Genomic DNA, 24,382 nt, shown 5'->3' with positions numbered 1-24,382 from the left:
TTTTTGGGTTCCTGGACTAATTATGCTGTTTTCTGTATACATTACATTGGAGATACAGTATGTGAATTATTATACAGTTAGGTATAGTTAGTATATATGAGCTCCTCAAAAGTTTGTGAATGTTATTTCGGTCAATTATTCCTTTAATAATACCAATTGATATTGTATTTTATATCGTTGGAAAGCCTGATTAGTCACCTTTACAACAAGGTACAACTTGTAAGGATCATGCATTCGTGGAATGAGCAACACAGCTAAACGTGTGGGTAGCAGCCCCAAAAAATTGCCAAAATCCCCTGCAATATTCTTCTGTTGGTATTCACTCTCGTTTTCAGTTGCTTGGTGGATTGGATGATTGCACTCTCCCACAGTAATAAGGAAAAAACAACAGAATCTGGGACCTAACTCCATCCTCCAGGATGACAACACTTGCCCCCCACAGAGCCAGGATCATCACAGAGTACCTCTGGATGGGATGGCCTGCCGTGAATCCAGACCTCAACCCAATTGAACACTTGTGGGATTAGCTTGAGCATGTTGGCTGACTTGAGGCAAATCCTGGTTGAGGAATGGGATCCCATCCCACAGCAGTGTGTGACCAGGCTGGTCACCAGCATGAGGAGGAGGTGCCAAGCTGTTGTGATTGTGTATGGATCTTCCACACACTACTGAGGTCCCTGACAGTGTAAACATTTCCAATATGTGTTATTTTTTCCTTATTACTGTGGGAGAGTGCAATCATCCAATCCACCAAGGAGTGAGGAGTTTATATATATGTTACGGTACATGTGGGAAAACTAGGGTTAGGTGCTACGGTGCTAGGGTTACGGTTAAGGTTAGGGTTAGGATTACGGTTAGGGTTAGACATGCCAGCATGTACCAAGTCGACGTAGCACCTAACCCTAGTTTTCCCACATGTATCGTAACATATATATAGCACATTTTTGTGGTCCAATTGAACAAAGACTGCTTAGGACAGCCCACTCAGGAGTAATTGCATTAAAAACAACTTATTTTCCCAGTCTTTGCATTTGTTTTTGCTAAACAGTTCAGACAAGACACTGCTAATCTGATTTAAATGTCACACTGCTGAGTCTAGCTCGGCCCCTGGCTGAGAATGTTTACCTCACTGAATATTTTAAAACAAAGTAAATCCAGACTGTAGCCATAGAGAATATTGTGATCATTCTGTCACTGTACAGTTGTGTTGGAGCGAGGTGTCCTTTTTTCTCCTGGTTTGACTTGTACCACTAACCATATGGCATATGGCCGTATCAATGTAACCATATCACCATTTTCCTTGTTAACACAACAAGATTACATTATTGGTATTAGTGTATCTTGAAGGGTTGTAGTGGGACATAGCACTTTGAACTCAGTACCAGACTGCTTACACAGTGCATTTCCTTTCACAGGGTATCCGCGGTGTCTTGAAAAGTATTACAAGTTGATAAATAAATGTTGGGAAAATCAAGACCCTTAATAAGTATTAAAAAGTCTTATCACGATTTTATGAGGTCTTGAATTTTGTAGGTATTTTTCTGAATTAGACTGTCCAAAGAGTTTGAAAGAAAAACTTTTAGTAAAAGTTCGTGAATTTATTTAAATTCTGTTGTATGATAGTGGTCTAGTCTATTGCAAACTAAAACTGTTAAGTTAATGGTGTCACTGATGTAAACGGTTACAGCTCGAAGTGGCGGTGAGGTCTGGAAAAAGATTGACACGGTCTTTAAAAAGTCTTAGAAAGGTATTGAAATTAACCTCAAGATTCCTGTATATACCCTGTTTCAGCTAATGCCCTTACGAGAAGCAAACCCTAGAATATGCATAAGGAACCATCAGTGACCTGTTGAGGGAATACATTATAAAATGTAAGACAAATTTAGATCTGCATAAAAAGTCCACAGGTAGATAAACTCAAACTTTATTTGTTAAAAAAAAGAAATACATGTTCACAAGCTCAGGATCATGATAATAAATTAAGAACATACAGTATGTATGAAAGTGTTACACAGATGAACAGCTGGTGGCAGTGTAGTTCCATGATGCAAGAATATAGCAAAAAATAGTTGGCCATTTCAGAAACCATCTGCACTGCTTTTTGTGAACTGGATAACATGCTTATGTCTGTTTGCCACTAGACTATTTATGCAATACTGTACATGCTTCCATAATTCCAAATACCATGATTTAAGATTGTTGAAAAACTGTTTGAGATGTTAACTCAAAATCAAAACCTGGACAAACAAATTAAACATGGTTGGATAGTACATCTGTTGACACTCATGCACACAGTGCACATCATTGGGTTGTTGAGGGATCCTCACCAACGATTGTTCTCTTTGTTGCTTTTTCCCACAAACTCGACCATGGAGGCCTGCAGAGAAACCACACATCTTTGAGCTTTTTGGAAATACAGAAAGAACATTTCTGGGCCTGACAATGGTTTTAAAATGCCTGACCCATTATAAACTAATGAGTCTAATGCGCTGCCACAGAACGGCACTATACCTCATCAAACACAGGATGGCAGCAAACAGCAAGTCACTATGGCTGTGTGCCGCCACTAGGATAGGGGGGGGGGCTTATCCATCTGGTTCATTTCGTGAGCTTTGAATGATACGGTTCTATCTCCGTTTAGGGTAGTTCAGAGATATTGAGCGTCAAAGTTTTTACATTCCATTATGTTCTATGAGATGGAACCTTTGTATTCTATTAATTACTGACTAAAAAATGTCAACATTTGAAGAATAACACCACACAGGCATTAATAAACACCTAATGGATCAGATTATGTAAAAAACTAAATTTTGACAAATGGAGATAGAACCTTATAATTCTAACATCACGATTTGTATTCAAAGAGCCTACAACCTAACTGAACCGAGGGATAAAAGGTGTCAACACTTGAGACACTCACCTGCTGGAGCAACCGCTCTTTCCTCAACTTCCTATAGAAGAGAAGAACGTCGGGGTCGGCGCGGACTACGCGGGGGTCAAAGTCCATGACCCTCAGTCCCTCTAGGCTACTGGCACGAGACAGAGCTACATAGGCCTGTCCGCACTCAAACACCCGTGCCAGAGAGATCTCCACACAGTCCAGCGTCATGCCCTGAAAACAAATGGTAAATGGTCAATGGACTGCACTTATATAGCGCCTTTATCCAAAGCGCCTTACAACGGCCTCTCATTCACCCATTCACACACACATTTACACACCAATGGCGGCAAGCTACCATGCAAGGCGCCGGCCGGCCCACCCGCTGACTGGGAGCAATTTGGGGTTCAGTGTCTTGCTCAAGGACACTTCGACATGTGGCCAGCCGGGGCTCGAACCGCCGATCTGCCAACCATGCGATCATTAGACGGTGGCTCTACCTCCTGTGCCACAGCCGCCCCACAAAACAAAAACAAAAAAAGTGGATAAGAACCCCTAAAATGCAGACAGGGAGCTATACCAAGCTATACAGAGAACATGTTAGCCAAACATACTCTAGTTAGTATCTATCATGAGTCATAGTCCTGTAACACAGTGATGAAACAACAGCAAATGTTTGAGAATCTGAAGTCAAATACAATTGCATTAGACCGACATCTTCAAACCTGGAACTGGCTAATTATAGGCTGCAATGATGGTGATTCTGTAACATCACTGCTGCCTAGAGGAGAGGGAGCGCAAACATGGGTGACTGGTGGTGACCAATTAACTCTCTTCCTTACCTTTCCTCTGCCCTTTAGGGGTTTGACAGTGGATGTTAAATGACCACATTTATTGTGATAGCAGGCAGCACCAGGACAGCCAAATGCCTTACACAGCCATTTTAGTGCTGCAGTGATATTTCATGGGTAGAGAGGATCCAACCTTTTGAGATTAAATAAAATATATGACTCACTGGTTCCATCACCATGATCTGTTTGGATTCCCTACCCTATGTTAATATGTTCCCTGTGTATCTTATTGGAACATTGTCATTGCTTTTAATTCAGTATCTGTGCCTGTCCAAACCTGCTTTTAATTTCTTATGTTATTATCTGTGTATTGAGTGTATGATTGTGTCCTTGTGCTGCCCGTCTTGGCCAGGTCCCCCTTGAAAAAGAGATTCCTTATCTCAATGAGGTAAAAAAAAAAAAAGTGTACATCCTGGAGCACACCATATATGGTCATCACCTGACTCTTGTGGATGGAGATGGCCCAGGCCAGTTTGAGTGGCAGCTGCTGGCGGCTCAGATAGAGCCCGCCTCCTGCCTTGAACATCCAGCGCTCGGGCTTCAGCACCTCTGTGACGCCACACAAGAAACGCACGCGTGGGAGACCTGAAGACACGCCCACAGGAAGTGAGTTAGAGCAGCACAATGATGGGATTACATGCTGTGTTTGAATGCTGCGACCTATTCAGTAGGTGTTTTCAGTATGCAAAATGTGCCAACATTTAGCATGTATAAAATGAAAGGGGTCTCATACTAGATTTGCCTTTCCTTGTAGTATGAATTCACTATTGCACACTATTCAGGAAGTCCTTCACAATTTTAATCCCAGTAAACAATATGGTTAAATTATAGATGATTTCTCAGTATGAATGAGATATATGTTGAAATGTGAATAGCCATGTTAATGTATGGGGATGTCATGTGCACTTTGTGTGCATGCCAACACCTGGCTTCAGTGATGTGTTGTATTTCATGTAGTGCGTGTGCGTGTGTGTGTGTGTGTGTGTGTGTGTGTGTGTGTGTGTGTGTGTGTGTGCATTTGCAAATATTAACCCTTTTGGCCAGGTTGAAAGTCCACTACCACTCCTCTAGCCCCGTTGACCAGGCCCCTTTGGACATCCAGGTTCTTCGTTAGCATGACCTAGGGATACAATCACTTTTAGACATGGCAATTAATTGTTGACCCCCCACCCCCCACCCCCCCTCGGGCCCATGCACTGACCTGAGCGCCCACTTTGAGCTGTAGCAGCCTGCCGACAGGACTCTGGGCATCAATGGTCTTCACCAGCTCAGGGTTGCTGTCCACTGCCTCAAACAGCCGCACAGACCCTGGGAGGTAACGGTAAACAACTTCAAATTACACACAACCAGTAAATAGTGGGTAGTGGTGTTGATACTACTGTAGGTAGTAGGTAGGGGTAGTGGTGTTGATACTACTGTAGGTAGTAGGTAGGGGTAGTGGGGGCCTAGTGATCAGAAGGTCATGAGTTTCAATCCCACCTAGGAACACCACCACTAGTGTGCCTTTGAGTAAGACTGATTTGATACGCATCTAGATACACGGTCTATGATAAGATACAGAAGATTTTTTTTTTTTAAACATGTAACAATTCACTACAATACGATACGGTTCGATTCAATGATGTTTAGTTTTCTTTTGCCATTTCAGAATCCAAAAGACGAGATTGAGAAAAATGTGAATTTATCATGGTAGTCTGTAGTGACGTCAGGGCTTAAGAAAAGGAAACGGCAACGGGAGGGAGTTTACACCCCCAAGAGCCTCAAGGTCAACTCAAACACCACGTACGTAGCAGCCAATCATCACCTGCCTCTTGGCAACAAACTCACATGTATCGAAGGACCCACGGGGGACAATTCATGTGAACAACTTTATTAAAAAAGAAAAACAGAAACCTGGCAACTGTTGGAGCTTATTCTCGTTAGTGAGCTCCACGTCATCCTTGTGCGTGCAAAGCCTGGTTGCTAGGATACCGTCACGCTCGATCTTGTGGTAGGCACTCTGCATCAACTGGGCGGTGACTTCTTCTGTGACTCTGTGGAGGGATTAATTGACTCATTGTAAAACTGTGGCGACAACAAAGTTTTGAACTTGTATTATATCATGAGCAAATTATACCATAAGCAAATACTAGCAGCTTCTTTAGCATAGATTATTTTAACGATTTATTAGAAAGTAGCTACCTACCATCGCCTCCTCTTGGACATAAAACAAATTCACAATAAGCATGCACCCTATTTCTATGCTTTCAGATCAGTGATCAATGGGAGGTGACAACGCCACTTTAGACTACTAATTACACTAAGAATGGCTTCTCTTGGAGCAAAACCAAACCTGCACACACCTCTAACCCTGCTGGACTAGGGATCAGTTAGATTAGGCTAAATCAGGTTAGGGCTTTTTGTGTAGTCATATGACCTACTGTGATGCATGTTAGGTTAGATGCCATCTGATTTTATCTTAGCTACTGTATTTTTGTGTTTATTTTAATCATGACTGTATCTATATGATGTGTTTATTTTACCCCATAACCTGATTTATTCCATTAGGAAATGTAGCCCCGTTACTTCTGGCAGGGGGACCACCAACGGAAATTAGCCTATGGCTTTAATTGGGTACATTTACACTGATGATATGTGCGCATTCCATTTAATTGTTCATTAATGTACTGTGTCCCCCCCTTGAACAAATAAATAAAAATCAAATCAAATCAAATCTTTTCAGTGGTCAGTGTGAAGTCCAGTACCTGCCCACCCTCACTGCCTGCAGCAGAGAGATGAACGACTGGTCAGTCTGCCTGCGGACCTCCAGCAGCTCCATGTTCATCTGGATGCACTTCCTCCAGCTCCTAGCCTTGGGTCAGAGTTAATGGTTTTTAGAACAGGGTATATACAGGAATGTTGAGGTTAATTTGAAAGTGACAGTTGGATCTAAGTGACAGTTGGATCTAAGTGACAGTAACACTAGAACAGCCGTGTCTATGTTACCTAAGAAAGCAGTGCTTAGGAAGGCCTACCAAGTTAAAACCAGAAGCCAAAAATGCATCATTTAGCAATACATTGAGAACTGTGATAGCTAGAGGGACATTGTTGGGCCAGTCAGAATCTACAAATTCATAACTTCCTTTAGCTCAGATATTTTTTGAAAACAAACAGACAAAATTCTGACTTTTACCACATTTGATAATCATCTACTGTATTCATTGACCCAGCTGACTTAACCTTGCCATTTATTTTTTTAAATCACTGAAGCTGCACCATTGAAGTGATATCGCAAAATATAATTATTTTATGCATACTAACCTCATAGATATCCTAGTCCTTAAAATTGCTGTTAGGATATCTATGAGGCTCTTTATGCAAAATAATGATATTTTGCTTTAACCCTTCTCCACACATTTCATCTACTTCTATCCATGAAAAGGGCCGTCTAGGGCGCTTAGGTGGCGTAGCGGGTTAAGCGTTGACCATGTAACCGCAGGGTTCCCGGTTCGATTCCGGCCGCGGACATATTCTGCATGTTGTCATCCCTTCTCTCTCTCTCTCACCCATCCTTCCTGTCTAAATCTCTACTGTATCTGTCAATAAAAATGGAAAATATATGAGTGGGACTGCCCCACTCAGAAAAAATAACTTAAAAAAAAAGAAATGGCCGTCTAACCTGGAAGCAGAAGCTGGCCTTGTCCTTTCCCTTGGAGACGGGAGGAAGCTGGAGGAAGTCGCCACACACGATCAGCTGGATGCCTCCAAAGGGCTCTGTAGACCTCCTAATAGACCTGGAGGAGCCAGCAGGGCCAGAGAGATGTCAGTAACAGGGTATATACAGGAATCTTGAGGTTAATTTGAAAGTGACAGTTGGATCTAAGTGACAGTTGGAACACTAGAACAGCCGTGTCTAGATGTTACCTACATACATCACATTAATTAAACACAACAACATTTTAGCTATAATGCTAAAGATTTCACCAAGAAAGCGCACATTATGCATGTCACATGCATTGGAGGAAATACAACGTTCAAAGTGAAAACCACAACCACCATACAAACCTCCATGGCCTGAGTAGATCCTTACCTGGCTATGGATTCCAGTTTGTCAAAGAACTGGGCCTCTACCATGGAGATCTCGTCTATGACCAGGTGGCGACAGCTGGTCCAGTGCTGCAGGACCCCGGGCCTCTGGGCTAACTCCAGACACTGCTCCAGAGGGGCCGAGCCTGATCCAATACCTGACAGAGAGAGGACAGGGTATATACAGGAATCTTGAGGTTAATTTGAAAGTGACAGTTGGATCTAAGTGACAGTTGACACTAGAACAGCCGTGTCTATGTTACCTACTCAGGGTATATACAGGAATCTTGAGGTTAATTTCAATACCTTTCTAAGACTTTTTAAAGACCGTGTCAATATTTTTCCAGACCTCACTGCCACTTCGAGCTGTAACCGTTTACATCAGTGACACCTTTAACTTAACAGTTTTAGTTTGCAATAGACTAGACCACTATCATACAACAGAATTTCCGGTTCATCTTTGTTTTTTTATAAAACACATTTTTACTAAAAGTTTTTAGGACTCAAACTCTTTGGACAGAGTCTAATTCAGAAAAATACCTACAAAATTCAACACCTCATAAAATCGTGATATACTTAAGGGTCTTGATTTTCCCAAAATTGATTTATCAACGTTTAATACTTTTCAAGACACCACGGATACCCTGGAGGAGAAAGATTGGAGTTGTGCCACTGCCATGTCTAACCCTACACTATAGAGAACACATGCAGTTAGGTCCGGAAATATTTTCATAATTTTCAATTTTCATAATTTTGAATGTATTGCCACCACAATGTATTTGAAATGAAACAATTGAGATGCAGACTTTCAGATTTCATTTAAGGGGTTGAACAAAAATATTGTATTCAACGTTTTGAATTGTAAAAAAAAAAAATGTATACACAGTCCCCTATGTTCAAGGGCTCAAATGTAATTGGACAAATTAACATAATCATAAATAAAATGCAAATTTTCAAGACTTTGTCACGAATCCTTTGTAGGCCATGACTACCTGAAGTCTGGAACCCATGGACGTCACCAAATGCTGGGTTTCCTCCTTTGTGATACCCTCAAATTGAAGCTGAGAGTCTGCACTTTAAGCCCATATTCATTATATAACTGTAACTTGAATATGTTTTGGTAAAGAGCTAAAATAACAAACATTTTAAAAATTCAAATATATTTGGACCTAACTGTACCTCTATCATTTTCAGCGGTGTGTTGACTTACCTGCAAAGTTGTGTAATGTGGTTCCTCCAATGTGACATGCTGCGACACCTGTACTGGCTGTGGCGTACGTGCTTTTGGGAGGCAGGGATCCCACTATTCTCTTCAACAGGAAGGACTTCCCTGTGCCTGAGCAAAGCAATACACAACACACGTTTTTTCTAGGCAATTTCAAAATATCTTGGGTCCTGTTAGTTGATAAGAACACAATTCGGTTGTTAAGTCGTGACGTGTTTCCGGGTCCAACGTTGGCTGAGGCGCTCTCTTCGAAATGCCTCAGTAATAGTAATAATTCATTATATTTATATAGCACCTTTCCGAGGCTCAGACACTGACAATATTATGTGGAAAACGGGAAAGTGCTGTGTCCCTTGTTGTATGAATAGATCTGAGTCTAAAAAACTATTGAACTGTCATTCTACCGCTGTAGTACACTGGTACTCTGGTGCGGGGAATTTCTGGTTTGGACCCGGAAATTGCTAAACGTCACGTTTGACGTCAGACTTAACAACCGAATTGTTACTGTGGCTTGAGAACATGGTAGGGAACAGTGTATGGGATGAAAGTGTTGAGTCTAAGTTTGATTAAACACTACACCACATACTGTCAGGTTCACATTTTGGTAGGCACTGCATCACATATTACATGTAGTCAAACATGGTCAGTGAATGTCTGTGGCTTTTGAATGACTGTATAATACATTGCAAATTACCTGCGCTACCCGTGAAGAAAACATTATTTCCGCTTAAGACTGCACTAAGGACAGCAGCCTGTTCTTTGTTCAACTTGCGTGCTGTTGGCAGTGACAGGGTTGGCTTTTTGCTTGGGTGGAGTGTACCCTTCACCTGAAAACAGAACAAGAAAAAACAAACAACCGCACCTCATTAAGGATTTGCTGCTTACAAATTGATATCAAACCAACTCTTCAAATGTTTAAAACTTCAATTGTTTCTCTTTCTGTTAGGCCTAATTAAAGTCGTGTGTAATGAGTGTAATGAGTGTAATGAACAACCAGCCCAGGATTGTTTTGTCCAAGTGATGTCAGAATGAGCCTTTATTCCGACTACATAGGCTAACATGAAGCAACTAAGTTATAGCTTGGACAACAGTGATGATCCCAACACGAACTCACCGGGCTAGAGTCAAAGTCCGTCCTTGGTCTTTTGACCTGCTGTCGTCCTGCAGTGGTCTTATTGGCAGTTCTTTCAGTCAGGCCTTTGGAGGCCAGAGGGGCATTCACTCTACCCCGCAGCTCGTTAGCCTTCTGTACATCTTTCTGTTGTAACGGGCTGATGGTCTCAAAGCTGCGTGGCAGACCAGCTAGGAGCTTTGTTCGCTCGCTCAGCGGCTTGCCAGTCTGCCAAGCCTGATGTTTGATGTTCAGAGTCTTCAAGAATATGCTGAGTCGGTCGGTGGGGCAGTCAGAGATGAGGACCTGAATGTTTTCGGGGAGTAGTTTGACAGTGCACTTGCCATCCTTGGCAAACCTGGTAAAGAGCTGAAACTCTTTGAGCGTGTAGTTTTGAGGTACTTTTCCATCATGCACACGTAGTACTATCTCCTGGAACTCATTGCGCCCCAAAACGACAGATGCTTTTCTGATGACTTGACATTTGATGGCTTGGCCAGATGGGTTCAGGCGCTCTACCACAACACTGCACTGGATCTCGGCAGCATCTTCCCCTCGCAACATGATTGTGTGGGCTCTGGGGATAAAACACACAATGCCACAATGTCATCTGAAGTGTAACAAAAATATGTGCTCAGTTTGAACCACCTGAAGCCAGGACTCTGCAGCCATGAAAACACGACTAAAAGGATTTGTTAGAGTACAGCACAGTGTTTTATCGTATAGTATAGTAGATAGTGTACATAGCCTTTATTTATGTAAACCAGCTCTTTTCACTTTTTTATTTTACCCTTGGCCCTCTTGTTTTTAGTCTTTTTCCTAGCACCAGGGGAGGCCCTCCTACTTAATTTCGTTGTATGGTACCTGTACTATATTAATGACAATAAAGACCATTCGTTCATTCATTCATTTGTTGTATACTGAAGAGAATCATTAATAATACAAAAACATTAAACCATGTTTCAGCGTGAATACAGTGACCTGAAGCAACATTTTTGTAACAAAATGTGGGCTCTGTGCCACTGGTGACAACATCCATATCAGTTTGAAAACAGTCTCCATAAACAGAATGAATGCATCACAACAAAGAAAGAAAATAAAACAGAAAGTTTTGCACGTGAGTGTGATTGTAGCAATTTGCCCCACGGCTGTTCAGTGTCTCATAATTAAGAGACAGAGGCGAGGTGATCATGCCAATACTTTAGAAGGCCAAATAAACCAAATGTTAAATGTGCATGTAATTTAACCCTCGACTTGTAACTAGCTCCAACTGAAATAGGCATTGGTACACTAGACACACGATCATACACATCGCAAAGGACACCAGCTACATAACTGTTGTAGTATGATTCTTACCTGTCGAAATCCAATAATGCACTTAAACTTAAAGTGACTTTTAGTCAAAGCAAAGATTGCCTTGCTTTGTTGCTCGCTCTTGAGCCCTCTGCTCTGAAAACAGTTTTCAAAGTTCTCGTGTAAAAGATAGCCAATAGCAGCCCACTATTGTTGACCAATGAGAAGCGGGATATTTAAAACCCCATCCAATGAAATGTATGGATGTATTTTGACGTATATGCGGGACATTTAAAACCCCATCCAATGAAATATATGGATGTGTTTTGACGTATATACTCATTGACCAATGAGAAGCGGGATATTTAAAACCCCATCCAATGAAAAAACAATTCATACGAGCAATTGCGCGTCATCTCCCTGTCATCAGAACGATCACGCCCCTTTTTGGGTGCTAGAAGTGTCGAAGTTTGACTGGCGGTCAATGGGAATTTCTGGTCTTCGCTACTTTAATCCGATAAAATAAGAAAACCGTAGTGCTTTTTAGATATTAGGAGCACAAATCCGATGGCCAGTTAGGCAAACTATTATATAGTGTCGTTTCCGATCAATGATCGACGTCGTTATATGGAGAAAAGTAATGAAATAATAGGCAAATGTGTGTCCTTTCAGTCTGTCTCCAGAGCAGTCATACGTCATCTCCCTGTCATTATTATTATTATTATTATTATTATATATTATTATTATAATATATATATATATATATATATATATATATAATTTTTTATTTATTTTTTTCGTTTTAAAGTCCAGCCCCCCACAGTGTCTACTTAGAACAACTCTGGCCCTTGGACAAATGTTATTGGTGATTAGTGGGGGACAAACTACAATGACAAAAAATGCTATTCATTGTGAAGGCGCCAATTGTCAAGCAGGCACCTAGCAGCAGGCATCCCTAGAAGTACAAGAGTTATTAGCTCATTATTCCCCAGGTTCCTGTATCACATGGTGTGTTTTGTGAAGGGTCTTTCATAGCATGAAAAGGATACAGTATGTTGTGGTTACACTTGACAACCTTTGACAACCTTTACTCATAGCCTGAGGAGGACACTCTTTTAACCCATAATACCCTTTCTACTTTCAAGCACATTCTCTTTATTTAACATAAACAAGAGCTTAGGACAGAGAGGCCATTGGAAGAACACGAAAAGCAGGAATGGAAATGTACTGGGAAGCACAAACAAAAAGCAATAGAAAGATTGTTGCAATATATTAGTAGGCACATTTCAATGGATTTCCTGCTTCTGGGTCGAAAGTGATTTAAATCGCACAATTAAATGGTCTATTGTGGTGTTTCCCATTTGCAATGGCGGAAAGTGGTTGCATCATTAAAGCAGTGGTGTGTTTAAGTTGGCTTAGCTTCACATTCAAACCAAAGGAGAATCTTTTTTTCTATCTCACCCGGAATGGTCGTTTATCCCATAGGTAGTTAAAAAAAAAGGTTGTTGACACATTTACTTTGGTTTGAATGTAACTGGCAGGGTATGAAGCTTGGATCTCTCACATGGATGCCACAGATGTAACCCGCTATACTAAGAGGACACATCTGGGCATAGACATTGCAGGGAGGGAGGGTGACCTTATCAGGAGAGTGTGATTCCAAACCACCCCCACTCCATGTACACACATAATAACATTATTTGATTTGATTTGATTTATTGTGGAATTAAAAAGACAGTTTCCAAGGGATAAAAACACATGATAAAGCGCAAGCGCTTATTTCCATCATGGTCCCTGATTGAGGACAGGTCAGACAGTTACCATAAAACAAATTTACAGAAACATGATAAAAACCATAAAAAACAAACATAGATAGTTACACACATTCCCTGCACTCCCTACCTATGACGTGTTTCTACTCTGTCATCTCACTGGCTAGCCAGTTCTTTGTTGCACGTTTAAAGCGTACCTCTCCCTCTAAGCTTTTTAGGGCCACTGGAAGCTTGTTCCATTCTGAAGCTTATGAGATGTGAGTGTGAGATGTGTATGAGATTTTTAAAAATACATATTTCAAATGTACATAATGTATATGGAGATGTATATCCCTTGTGTCTGTAAAATCGATCTGTTCTCTGACTCTCATAATAATCGTCCTTGGAGTGGCTTATTCCAGTACAGCGATGTAGAGGACAGAGACAGGGCCCATACCCGTAGCCCGTCAGTGGAAAGGGCACACAGAGACAGCCAGGGCCTTGACTAATGTACACACAGGGGTGGGAAGTACAGCCCATACTCCCACACTCCTTTATATAGCTAATTACAGCTGTTCTGCCTTCTGTCGGAGCTCCTCTATGAACTGATCCCAATCATGGAAGCCCAATAGGGAAGACATTTTGCACATTTTGTGTTTGTTTAGTTGCCTGCTATTATTGCTTTAATAACTTAGCTTGTGTGTCACCAGTAAAGTCATTTTAGAAAGAGACATGCCGCTATGAGATGGCCCACAGAAGGCCCACAGAATATTATATTCAGTAAGGTAATTTGCATTTTGAAGTAGGGTGGCTTTTAGAGTTTTTCCTCAACAAAATCTCGCGAAGATTGCTGTACTGGAAAGTCACTGCATATTAAATCTTTTTTTTTATAAATAGAGTGGCCCACCATTTGCATTAAATTGTTTGAGCAGTAAACGCTACACTGATAACCCACTCTTTTATTCAGCCTTTCCTTTCATAGTGCTGGTCCTAGCTATATGGTAGGTTCGTTCAACATGAATGCATTTGCTTTTGAAATGGGAACAACTCTTCAACCAATGAGACTTTGTTTGCAATTCACAATGAACGGTAACAAACTACACACAGTACACAATGTGTGTGATTGTTAACAGTTGAATATGTTGAAATGGCAAAAATGGCCATTTACTGTCAAAATCTGTGTCTGTTTTCTGATGAGAAGGTATGGTTACAGTGGATACATCACAACTGGTAAACTCTGGTATCATAATACTGTTCAGAGTTTCACACTTGGAACTCCGACTTGGAGGGTTGTTCTGGTGGTTATTTTCCACTCAGGACCCGATGTCTCTGAGTTTCCGGGGCAAGTGTGTCATCCATGGCTGAAGGAAGAGGAACAAGAGAAAAGTAATAAAATGGTGTTTTATGTAAATCCAGTAGCCTGAAATGGAGTGTGAATGTGAATCCAACAGAACACCACCATCAGTATTACAATATTCATGCAAGCTGAAAAAGGAACACGCCGAAATGCATTTGTGCGTTAACTATTATGATTAATTAACATTGATTAATTTCAGTGCTGTACATTTTTTCATTTGCTAATGAGGATGAGGAAGGTATCATTAGAAACAACTGCTCTTCAGGAGTGCTTACATCTAAGCCTTTATCCAGGAATCATCAGTTTTCTCCCTCAGTCATCAGGGCAGTCAATAAACAGAGAGAGACAGATGCTGAATAGCCAACACAAACAATAGCCAGCCTCAATATCTAAGACGTAGGCTCCACAATGACGAAACGCAATTTCGTGGTGTCAATCTGATGTCTAGCCACACACCGTCATGCAAAACAATCTCTGGCCACACGGATTCGCGTATTCAAGTACACTGGGCATGCGTGTGCTGCAGTGACGTGCGGTGAGGATGGTTGGGGACTCGGGAGGCACCGGCTAATATCAGAGTGAGATTTACACACATACCAACAGCAATTTAACCATAGCCTTTATATTTCCTTTACATTAATCACCAAGACCACTTAGAACAAGTTTATAGTCGTCTACAATTTTCAGAAGCTGATCTCCCCCCCCCCCACCCCCCCAAAAAAGTGGAAAAAGCATTTCCACTATTCATACTCATTCAACACAAATGAAAATATATATTGCATGGTCTTACCTTTACTTGTAAATGAAGGAAATATCTTAAAGTACATTCCATTTGAAACAAATGTGATTTTCTGTCCCTTTGTTTGAAGTACTGTAGGTCCTTTAAGGCATTGGTCTTCCATTGTTGTTTATCACTCGCTGTTTTGATTGAAAGTCCAATGTGTGTGTTCCTCAACCCCAGAGTCTGCTGTTTGGCAAGCTGGCTAGTCAGGTGGTGAGCTGGCATTGACTTTCTTGATTCCTCAGAGGAGGAATGTTGGGAAACCCTGCTGCTGCTACTACAGTATACACAATATCATGTTTTCTTGGTTTATCAGCAATAAAGAAGGATCAATACATCTTCCTCTTGCCTTGACTCCTTTATTGCACTCCTCTTTCTTCCTTAAATTTTTGTCAAAATTGAGGGTTTTACATAATCTGATCCATTAGGTGTTTATTAATGCCTGTGTGGTGTTATTCTTTAAAATGTTTACATTTTTTAGTTAGTAATGAATAAAATACAAAGGCTCCATCTCACAAAACATAATGGAATGTAAAAACCTTGACGCTCAATATCTCTGAACTGCCCTAAACGGAGATAGAACCTTATCATTCTAAGCTCACGATATCCCCCCTTGCAAAGAACATTTGAATAAATAAAAAAACAGCAAATGCCAGGAGGTGGTTCCTCTGTGACTCATTCTATTCTCTCTCTCTCTCTCTCTCTCTCTCTCTCTCTCTCTCTCTCTCTCTCTCTCTCTCTCTCTCTCTCTCTCTCTCTCTCTCTCTCTCTCTCTCTCTCTCTCTCTCTCTCTCTCTCTCTGATGAAGAGAGGAACTGAAGTGTGTCTCTCTGCTCAACATATGTCACTTAAACACCTTTAATTGTCCTCCCTGTATTTAGTTTGTTTGTTTGTTTTCCACCTATTTCATTAGACAATTATGCACTGCATGAAATAATATTTTCACCCGATTTTTGAAATTCTGCCAATGCCACTGCATTTGGAGAAGAAAGGATAATGTTGCAGTTGGCAATATTGTTTCACACATAATCATTTGATATGCCAAGGAAATAGAGCAATTATACCAGATTGGCATTTTAAAATGGAGACTGAAGTAGGGGGTGTATTAAAAACACACAAAGGCAATTATTACTTTATTGGTTTCATAGCACCAATGTAATCACAAGCATTTCCCTCCAATACAATTAAAAATGATACTGTCTGTGCTAAATGTGTACATCTACAAAGGGTTATGTGAGTGTTATGAAACCTAAGCTCATTCTTCTGTGTCATCATCTTAAAAATATTTTTATTAAGTGGTGTCCAGTAAAACCTAAGTTGTCGATAATATAAGGATAATTTGATTGTTCCTTTATTTGCTCACACACCAGAACCAGTCATTGATATTATATGAAATTGCAACGGTGAAATAGATACATTTTCAGACACCTAGATTCAATTAACATTGATTGCGTCTGTGTAGACGCCGGCTAGACCTGGGGCCTTATTAATAGTGTTAGAAGATTTCAGCAGAGGCTTGGCCAGTTATCACCGAACTGTCTCGCATGCGGTCAGGTGGGTGGAGTAACGGTAATAGAAGCTGCTCATGCCGATGTGCTGGTTAAGTGGTATCACATGCGCAGAGAAATTCTGGCCTTGAAAAGATCACTAATATTTCAGATACACCCCCTAGCATCCTGGCCAGTGCCCCCTTTCCAGCACCCACGTTTGTGCTAAGACGTGTTTTTCTGCCATTAAAATGTCAGTTTGTATGGATACTTGAAGACGTCAGTTACACACACACACACACACACACACACACACACACACACACACACACACACACACACACACGTCTAACCTCCAGGAAGTGATAGTTATTTAAATTATTTTGGCACGGCTCCCTTTAAAGCAGAGTGCTCATTATAACTGACAGAGGACATGCTCCATATTTCACAAAGCGTCACCATTACATTGAACATCCAGACCTACCATTTAGAGACTAATTAGCCCTACTCTTAGAGAGCCATGGTTTATTCAGGAGCTTGGCAAGGCTTGTGTGGCGTGCATGTGAGTGTGCGTGCGTGCGTGCGTGCGTGCATGCATGTGTGTATGTACGTGTGTGTCAGGGGAGGCACGTGTTGATACCATTGCTCATTCAATGCCATTATAGACACACACACACACACACACACACACACACACACACACACACAGTGGAACTTCCATTGCATTCCAATGAGCCTGTCATCAGATGTTAATCTCCACTGCCGAGCCTCCACTGGAGTGTGAACCACTACCTCTGTATGTATTTGTTTGTTTCTGGGCTCAGGGTCCATAACAGCAATACACAAACAAACAAATAGTCTAAACTACTAAGGAATATTGTCTGACATGTCTGTACCCAGGGTAACATACCGTGACGTTAGAATTATAAGGTTCTATCTCCATTTTTGTAAAAATTTAGTTTTTTTACATAATCTGATCCATTAGGTGTTTATTAATGCCTGTGTGGTGTTATTCTTTAAATGTTTAATTTTTTTAGCTAGTAATTCATAACATACAAAGGTTCCATCTCACAAAACATAATGGCATGTCAAAACTTTGACGCTCAATATCTCTGAACTACCCTAAACGGAGATAGAACCTTATCATTCTAAACGGAGATAGAACCTTATCATTCTAAGCTCACGATACTGTATCCCAACCTACTATGATCAGAGTAAAGAGAGAGAGAGCAGGCAGTCAGAGGACATCTCAGCTTCACTGGGTCCAGGGCAGGGTATGAGGTATTAAGCAAGGCAGGGGGATGGGGGATGTGTGGGATGACGACGAAGTTGAGTTGTAAAGAACATAGATGCAGGCTAGGGGATCCACAATGCAGCCATGCAAGGATTGTAACTAGACCTATCTGTGATTCAGTGTGGGGGATCACACATGGTGTGATGTGCCTGTAGCAACCCACCACACATCGTTCAGGTTCAGCCCCATGGTTCAGCCCTCATGTGTAAACAGTATTAGCATACAGCACACACTTGTATCCTCCCCCTCAATACCTCAGGAAGGCTATTGCACTATATAACCATGATTATCATTGCAAGGTTAACCATCCACAATCAACCCCTGCTGAAGAGAATGAGAGAGAGAGAGAGAGAGAGAGAGAGAGAGAGAGAGAGAGAGAGAGAGAGAGAAAGAGAGAGAGAATGAGAATAGTGATTAGGAAAATGAGACATTCATTTATTTAATTAACTTGGCAGCAGGTAGAGGCTGCTGGAACTCTGTGGGAGGGAATCAATGATTTCCCCTCGCAGAGACTGTGTGTGAGGGCTGTGACGGAGTGGAGAATCACAGCATCACTGTATTACTGGAAGCATCATAACATCCCTGCTGACGTCACGACCATCGACGAGCTGCCATTTCTCACTCCGCCGGGTAAACACCTTGGCCACACTCGTGCCGTAACATCAGAGAGAGTGTGACTCTGCTACAACTCAGCTATGACACTAAACTATCTCCCCCCCCCCCCCCCCCCGCCCCTGACTCACAGGTGGTGACTCGTGCCTTGCAGACATTTATGATGCGTGGTTGTTTGTCAGCCCACCACCTCAAACTCAACAACCTTAACAAGACTGAGCTGCTCTTCCTCCCTGGGAAAGAATCAAAGAATCCCCCAAGAATCCAGAATCACAGTGAGAACTCCACTGTGACCTCCTCCTCCCAGCCAAGACTCTTGAGGTGCTAAATATTCATATTCATAATTATATTCAATAATTAATAATTAATGTAGAGAAGAAGAAAAAAGGTTAAGACTCAGAGTTGTGTGTGTGTATGTGTGTGTGCACGCGTGTGTGCATATGCCTGTGCATGTGTGTGTGTGTGTGCGTGTGTGTGTGTGTGTGTGTGTTCCCAAGGGGTTGGGAAAGTATCCTCTCCCCAATGCATCAGTCTCATAATCAGTTATCATAATAAAATACGATTTAAAAAAATGTAATTACTGTCCAATTTGATGCAGGAGCAAAAACCTGGAAAAATAAATAGCTGAAGACGGTTTTGCTCAAATAAATATGACAGTATTATTCTCTAGCATGCTTATTTTACACATAATTTCAAAAATGGTAATAGAATAATGACAAAAATTGTGTATGAGTACATGAACAAACAAACAAACACACACACACACACACACACACACACACACACACACACCATCACCTTGAGGACCCTAGCTGTGAGGACTCCTGTGCAAAGAGACACACTTGAGTGCATTCTACCCTGTAATTGAGGGTTACTCCCTCTCATGTGTAACCATTCATCTGCCTGTTCTGCTGAGGGCGGTGTCAAAGAGGTGTTAATTAAAATTAATTAATCGTGTCAAAGGTGCATCCTGAATTAGGAAGGGTGCAACATTATCTCTTCAACTGAAGATCATAAAAATAAAATAAGTGCTTGCGGGCAGTGAAAATAATGACACATTTACCCATTGGCCTTCTACAGATGATGCAAATGCCTTTGTTATCAACAAGTGTTTCATTTCTGACTCACGCCGCCAATTTGTCTCTACGGTATGACAATGCCAAGAGTGGGGGCGAGTAACACCCTCCAGATAACTAAAGAAATAACCATTATAATGCTTTTCCAAAGCTGCTTTGTCATTGTATCTCACTTCTTGTTCTGGGAATTTAAAGCCATATTGTTTATCTATAAACGATGTGCTAAATAGTAAAGAATCAACTGTAACAGCCCAATTGTCAATGTGTACACACACACACACACACACACACTCATTAGACTCATATACCATAGTGTGTGCATGTGTATGTGTGGGTGGCGATCTGTCCCTCAGGTAATAGTTTGTGTGTCTATGTGTGTGTGTGTGTGTGTGTGTGTGTGTGTGTGTGTGTGTGTGCGCGTGTGTGTGTGTGTGTGTGTGTGTGTGTGTGTGGGCTGACGTTCGAAGGCTCTGGGTTATTACAGAGAGGGGGGGGGCAGACATTCTGCGTAGGAAACCCCACACCCAGGGGCCAATCCGTCCAGAAGCCCACCACATGAGGAGGAGAGGAATCCACTTACAACGACAGAGACGGAGCTCCACAGCCTCAGCAGCCATATCGCAGCATTAGACAGACCTTCCATTGGATATGATGAATTCTTTCATTATTCCAGATAAGATTACCCAGCCCCGCTCATATCAGATGAGGTATACCTGGCTGTGGAGTCACATAGTAAGCCTGCAGCGTGATGTACAGACATGGGAGGGACTTTCACTTTGCCGACCAGATCTGCCTCTATTCCCGTGTGCACTGTGCAGCAATATAGAGTATAAACATATCTCATCCATTGGTCCACAGCAATCTCCCTGAGGGGCTTTAGGCCATTATGTGTGAAAAATATATGTTTTGTTAATATTCCTCCACCTATGGATCTGCTTGAACGTCCATGCGTTTTCTTGCTCACCGTGCTGATGGTGATTTCCAGTTTGATATAATTCATAATTCAAATGTTTTGCTCGTTTCCATAATTGTAGCACCAAGGAGGAAAAGACACCTTCTACTGGGTGACTAACACATCAGGTGCCTTTTAATTTTCATAGAAAGTACAATCCGCTCCTGAATTGATAGTGGCAAAGCAACTAATTCCATCCCATTATTACCATTTACAGGGGTAGTGGGGTGCAAAGACTTGGGCACCCCTAGTCAAAATGTCTTTTACAATCCAATATTTGGTGGATATTTTGGCCTTGCCACAATTCCGTCTCTCAGCTCTTCAGTCAGTTCCTCCGACCTCATGATTCTCATTTGCTCTGACTTTACACTGTGAGCTGTAAGGTCTTCTATTGACAGGTGTGTGCTTTTCCCAATCAAGTCCAATCAATATAATTAAGCACAGCTGGACTCCAATGAAGGTGTAGGCCCATCTCAAGGATGATCAGAAGAATTTGACAGCACCTGAGTTAAATATACAAGTGTCACAGCAGAGGGTCTGAATACTTATGGCCATGTGATATTTCAGTGTTTATTTTGTAATAAATCTGCTAAAATGTCTACAAGTCTGTGTTTTTCTGACAATATTGGGTGCTGTGTGTGCATGAACGATGAAAGAAATGAAATTAATTGATTTTAGCAAATGGCTGCAATATGACAAAGGGTGAAAAATATAAGGGGGACTGACTGAATACTTTCCGAACCCACTGTATGTCCTATAGGCCTAGATTCCCTCACGTCTATGAGAGAGCTTTACAATTACATAGTTGCAATAACGAGACACTGGCTTAACCATTGAGCTTGACACGGTTGAGGAATCTACTGAGCTGTGGTGTTATATTAGGCTGGGTTTACCAATTGACAATGCATGTTGAATAAATGCATTTTGAGAGAACACGTGAACAGTTATTGTATTTGGCATAGCTTTGGCGACCTTATTTATCGCCTTCTCATTTACTAGACTGCATCGTTCGCCTGACGTCACGCTATTGACATATATATGACGTCACGCTATTGACATCAGTGGCTGCGCGCAAGAGACCTGCCCGCATCTTATTATACCAGCAGGCAGCTTCAGTAGTGGAGGAACAACAGATCGAGGCGCATCTTCATACGGGGGCTGTGGAACAATGTTTGCAGACGGGTTTACAAAGCTCAAATGAGATTTGCACCTATAGATTTAGTCTTTTAAAAATACTTTTGTGGCAGGCTATACTATTTCTGAGGGATAAGAAACGCTTCTACGAAATTGCCTGTGTGACATTATCAAGATATAATTGATTCATTTTATTTTATTTTTAAGAATGATTAACAATTCCGTTTATGTCGAGGGTGGCGCGAACATTTCAGATCCTACAATACAACCTCTCTATCTCGCCGCCCAAAACCTGAGCGCTTCTTTATTCCCACCTCTCCGACTGGAGTCGAAGTCCCTGGTCACGTCGGCCACTATGTTCGCCATCGGGGTCCTGGGGAACCTCGTAGCCATCGTGGTGCTCTGCGTCTCCAAGAAGGAGCAAAAAGAGACCACTTTCTACACCCTGGTGTGCGGGATGGCCATCACGGACCTGCTGGGGACCTGTTTCACCAGCCCGGTGGTGATCGCCACCTACATGGCCAACGAGTGGCCCGGCGGTGCGCTCTTATGCCACTTTTTCTCTTTCTCCATGCTGTTCTTTGGCTCGGCCGGGATGTCCATCCTGTGCGCAATGGCCGTGGAGCGCTATTTGGCCATCAACCACGCCTACCTCTACTCTCGCTATGTGGACAGGACCGTGGCCCGTTTGGCCCTGATCGGCACCTACCTGGCCAACATCGTGCTGTGCGTCATGCCCAGCTTTGGGTTCGGACAGCACGTGCGACACTTTCCGGGCACTTGGTGCTTCTTGGACTGGAGAGCTCCGGACCCCCTCGGTGCGTCGTATTCGTTCCTGTACGGCGGGGTGATGCTGGTGTTGATCGCGGTGACTGTCTTCTGTAACTTCGCCGTGTGTCGGTCCCTGGTGGGGATGAGACAGAAGACCAGGACAGTGATAAGAGCGGGGGTGTCCGGCCCAGGAGGGGGGTCCCGGCGCCGGTTCCCGAGGTTGCCCTCCGTCGCCTCGGCGGCTGAGATTCAAATGTTCTGGCTGCTGATCTTCATGACCATCGTGTTCCTAGTGTGCTCCATTCCTCTAGTGGTAAGTTATATCGTGACGTTAGAATTATAAGGTTCTATCTCAATTTTTGGTCAAAATTTAGTTTTTTACATGATCTGATCCATTAGGTGTTTATTAATGCCTATGTGGTGTTATTTTTAAAATGTTGACATTTTTTGAGTAAAATACAAAGGTTCCATCTCACAGAACATAATGGAATGTAAAAACTTTGACGCTCAATATCTCTGAACTACCCTAAACGGAGATAGAACCTTATCATTCTAAACGGAGATAGAACCTTATCATTCTAAACGGAGATAGAACCTTATCATTCTAAACGGAGATAGAACCTTATCATTCTAAACGGAGATAGAACCTTATCATTCTAAACGGAGATAGAACCTTATCATTCTAAACGGAGATAGAACCATATCATTCTAAACGGAGATAGAACCTTATCATTCTAAGCTCACGACTAGCTAGCCTATTAAAGAATGCATTTTTTTATTTAAACCACAGTGGCCTGCGTTTCTTACCTAATGAGCTGACAATTACGATTATTTACTTACTTCGCTTCATTATAGCCTAACTATTGTTGCTTCTCTCAATCTGACAGGTGCGCATCTTTGTAAACCAGATATACGACCCAGCGTATATCTCTGCCGGAGGGAAACCAGACTATCGCAGTGATCTCATGGCCATTCGCTTCGCCTCGTTCAACCCCATCCTCGACCCGTGGGTGTACATTTTGTGCCGGAAAAACCTGTTGGTCAGGGGCTGTGAGAGGTTAAAGAGGACAGTGGAACATGTCAAGGAGGGTCATCATGGGGGTAATTTAGCCTGGGACGATGGTCAACACTCACCCCCATCCTGCGAGCGCAGCAACGAGACCAGTTACGCGTTATTACGCACGACCACCACCAACTACAGAAATGATCATGTGAACCTGCAGGTTTCCGCCCGGACAAATTCATTTATAGACTTTACCATGCGACAGGCCTGGGATTTTGACACAGCACGGGACAACTTTCACCCGTTCAGTGTGGAACAGACGGCCGTGCTTGGCTTCGAGACGGAGGTCGCTTCGGTGTCCAAACCGGACCTAACCCTCGGGCGCAGGGAAGCGCTGCCAGCGGAGGGTGTCCCAGTGGCGCTCCATCATACGCACGTTAGAAAAGTAGACATTGTCACTTGTACTTTCAGCACACCAAGTTCCTGTCAGTCGGTGAAGTGCCTCTGATGAGTACATGCTGTGCTGTTGTCACTGGCGGACTCATAGGGGGGCAGGGGGGGCGACCGCCCCTCCTGGTGCCCCCACGGTTGAAAAACGTCTCTCTTAAGTGCCCTTTTGAGTGGCGAAAATGCCCTTTGAGTGGCGAAAATGAGAGGACGTGCCCTATTGGTGCCCCTCCAATGGTCTAAACTTGACCATGTGCACTGATGGGGTCCCATGTCGTGCAGTAGGTGCCCTTT

At 42.3% G+C, this 24,382-nt stretch overlaps 2 protein-coding genes across 2 annotated transcripts; one reads left to right on the top strand and one right to left on the bottom strand.

Moving 5' to 3' along the window:
- Positions 1-2,323: 2,323 nt before the first annotated feature.
- pif1 (PIF1 5'-to-3' DNA helicase homolog) lies at positions 2,324-10,694 on the bottom strand (the record flags this gene model as incomplete). The annotated part of the gene is made up of 12 exons (XM_080543403.1): positions 2,324-2,377; positions 2,921-3,112; positions 4,169-4,314; positions 4,762-4,849; positions 4,931-5,037; positions 5,623-5,762; positions 6,474-6,580; positions 7,388-7,502; positions 7,799-7,952; positions 9,005-9,130; positions 9,714-9,846; positions 10,134-10,694. The coding sequence occupies 12 exons, from the start codon at positions 10,692-10,694 to the stop codon at positions 2,324-2,326; spliced, it is 1,923 nt and encodes a 640-aa protein (XP_080399529.1).
- Positions 10,695-22,075: 11,381 nt separating this feature from the next.
- Positions 22,076-24,149, top strand: ptger4c (prostaglandin E receptor 4 (subtype EP4) c; the record flags this gene model as incomplete). The annotated part of the gene is made up of 2 exons (XM_080543187.1): positions 22,076-22,951; positions 23,526-24,149. The coding sequence occupies 2 exons, from the start codon at positions 22,076-22,078 to the stop codon at positions 24,147-24,149; spliced, it is 1,500 nt and encodes a 499-aa protein (XP_080399313.1).
- Between the last annotated feature and the right edge of the window lie 233 nt (positions 24,150-24,382).

This window comes from Nansenia antarctica, assembly GCF_963989245.1.
Source record: "Nansenia antarctica genome assembly, chromosome: 12".
NCBI classification, from domain to species: Eukaryota; Metazoa; Chordata; class Actinopteri; order Argentiniformes; family Microstomatidae; genus Nansenia; species Nansenia antarctica.
This window is presented reverse-complemented; position numbering and strand designations above follow the sequence as displayed.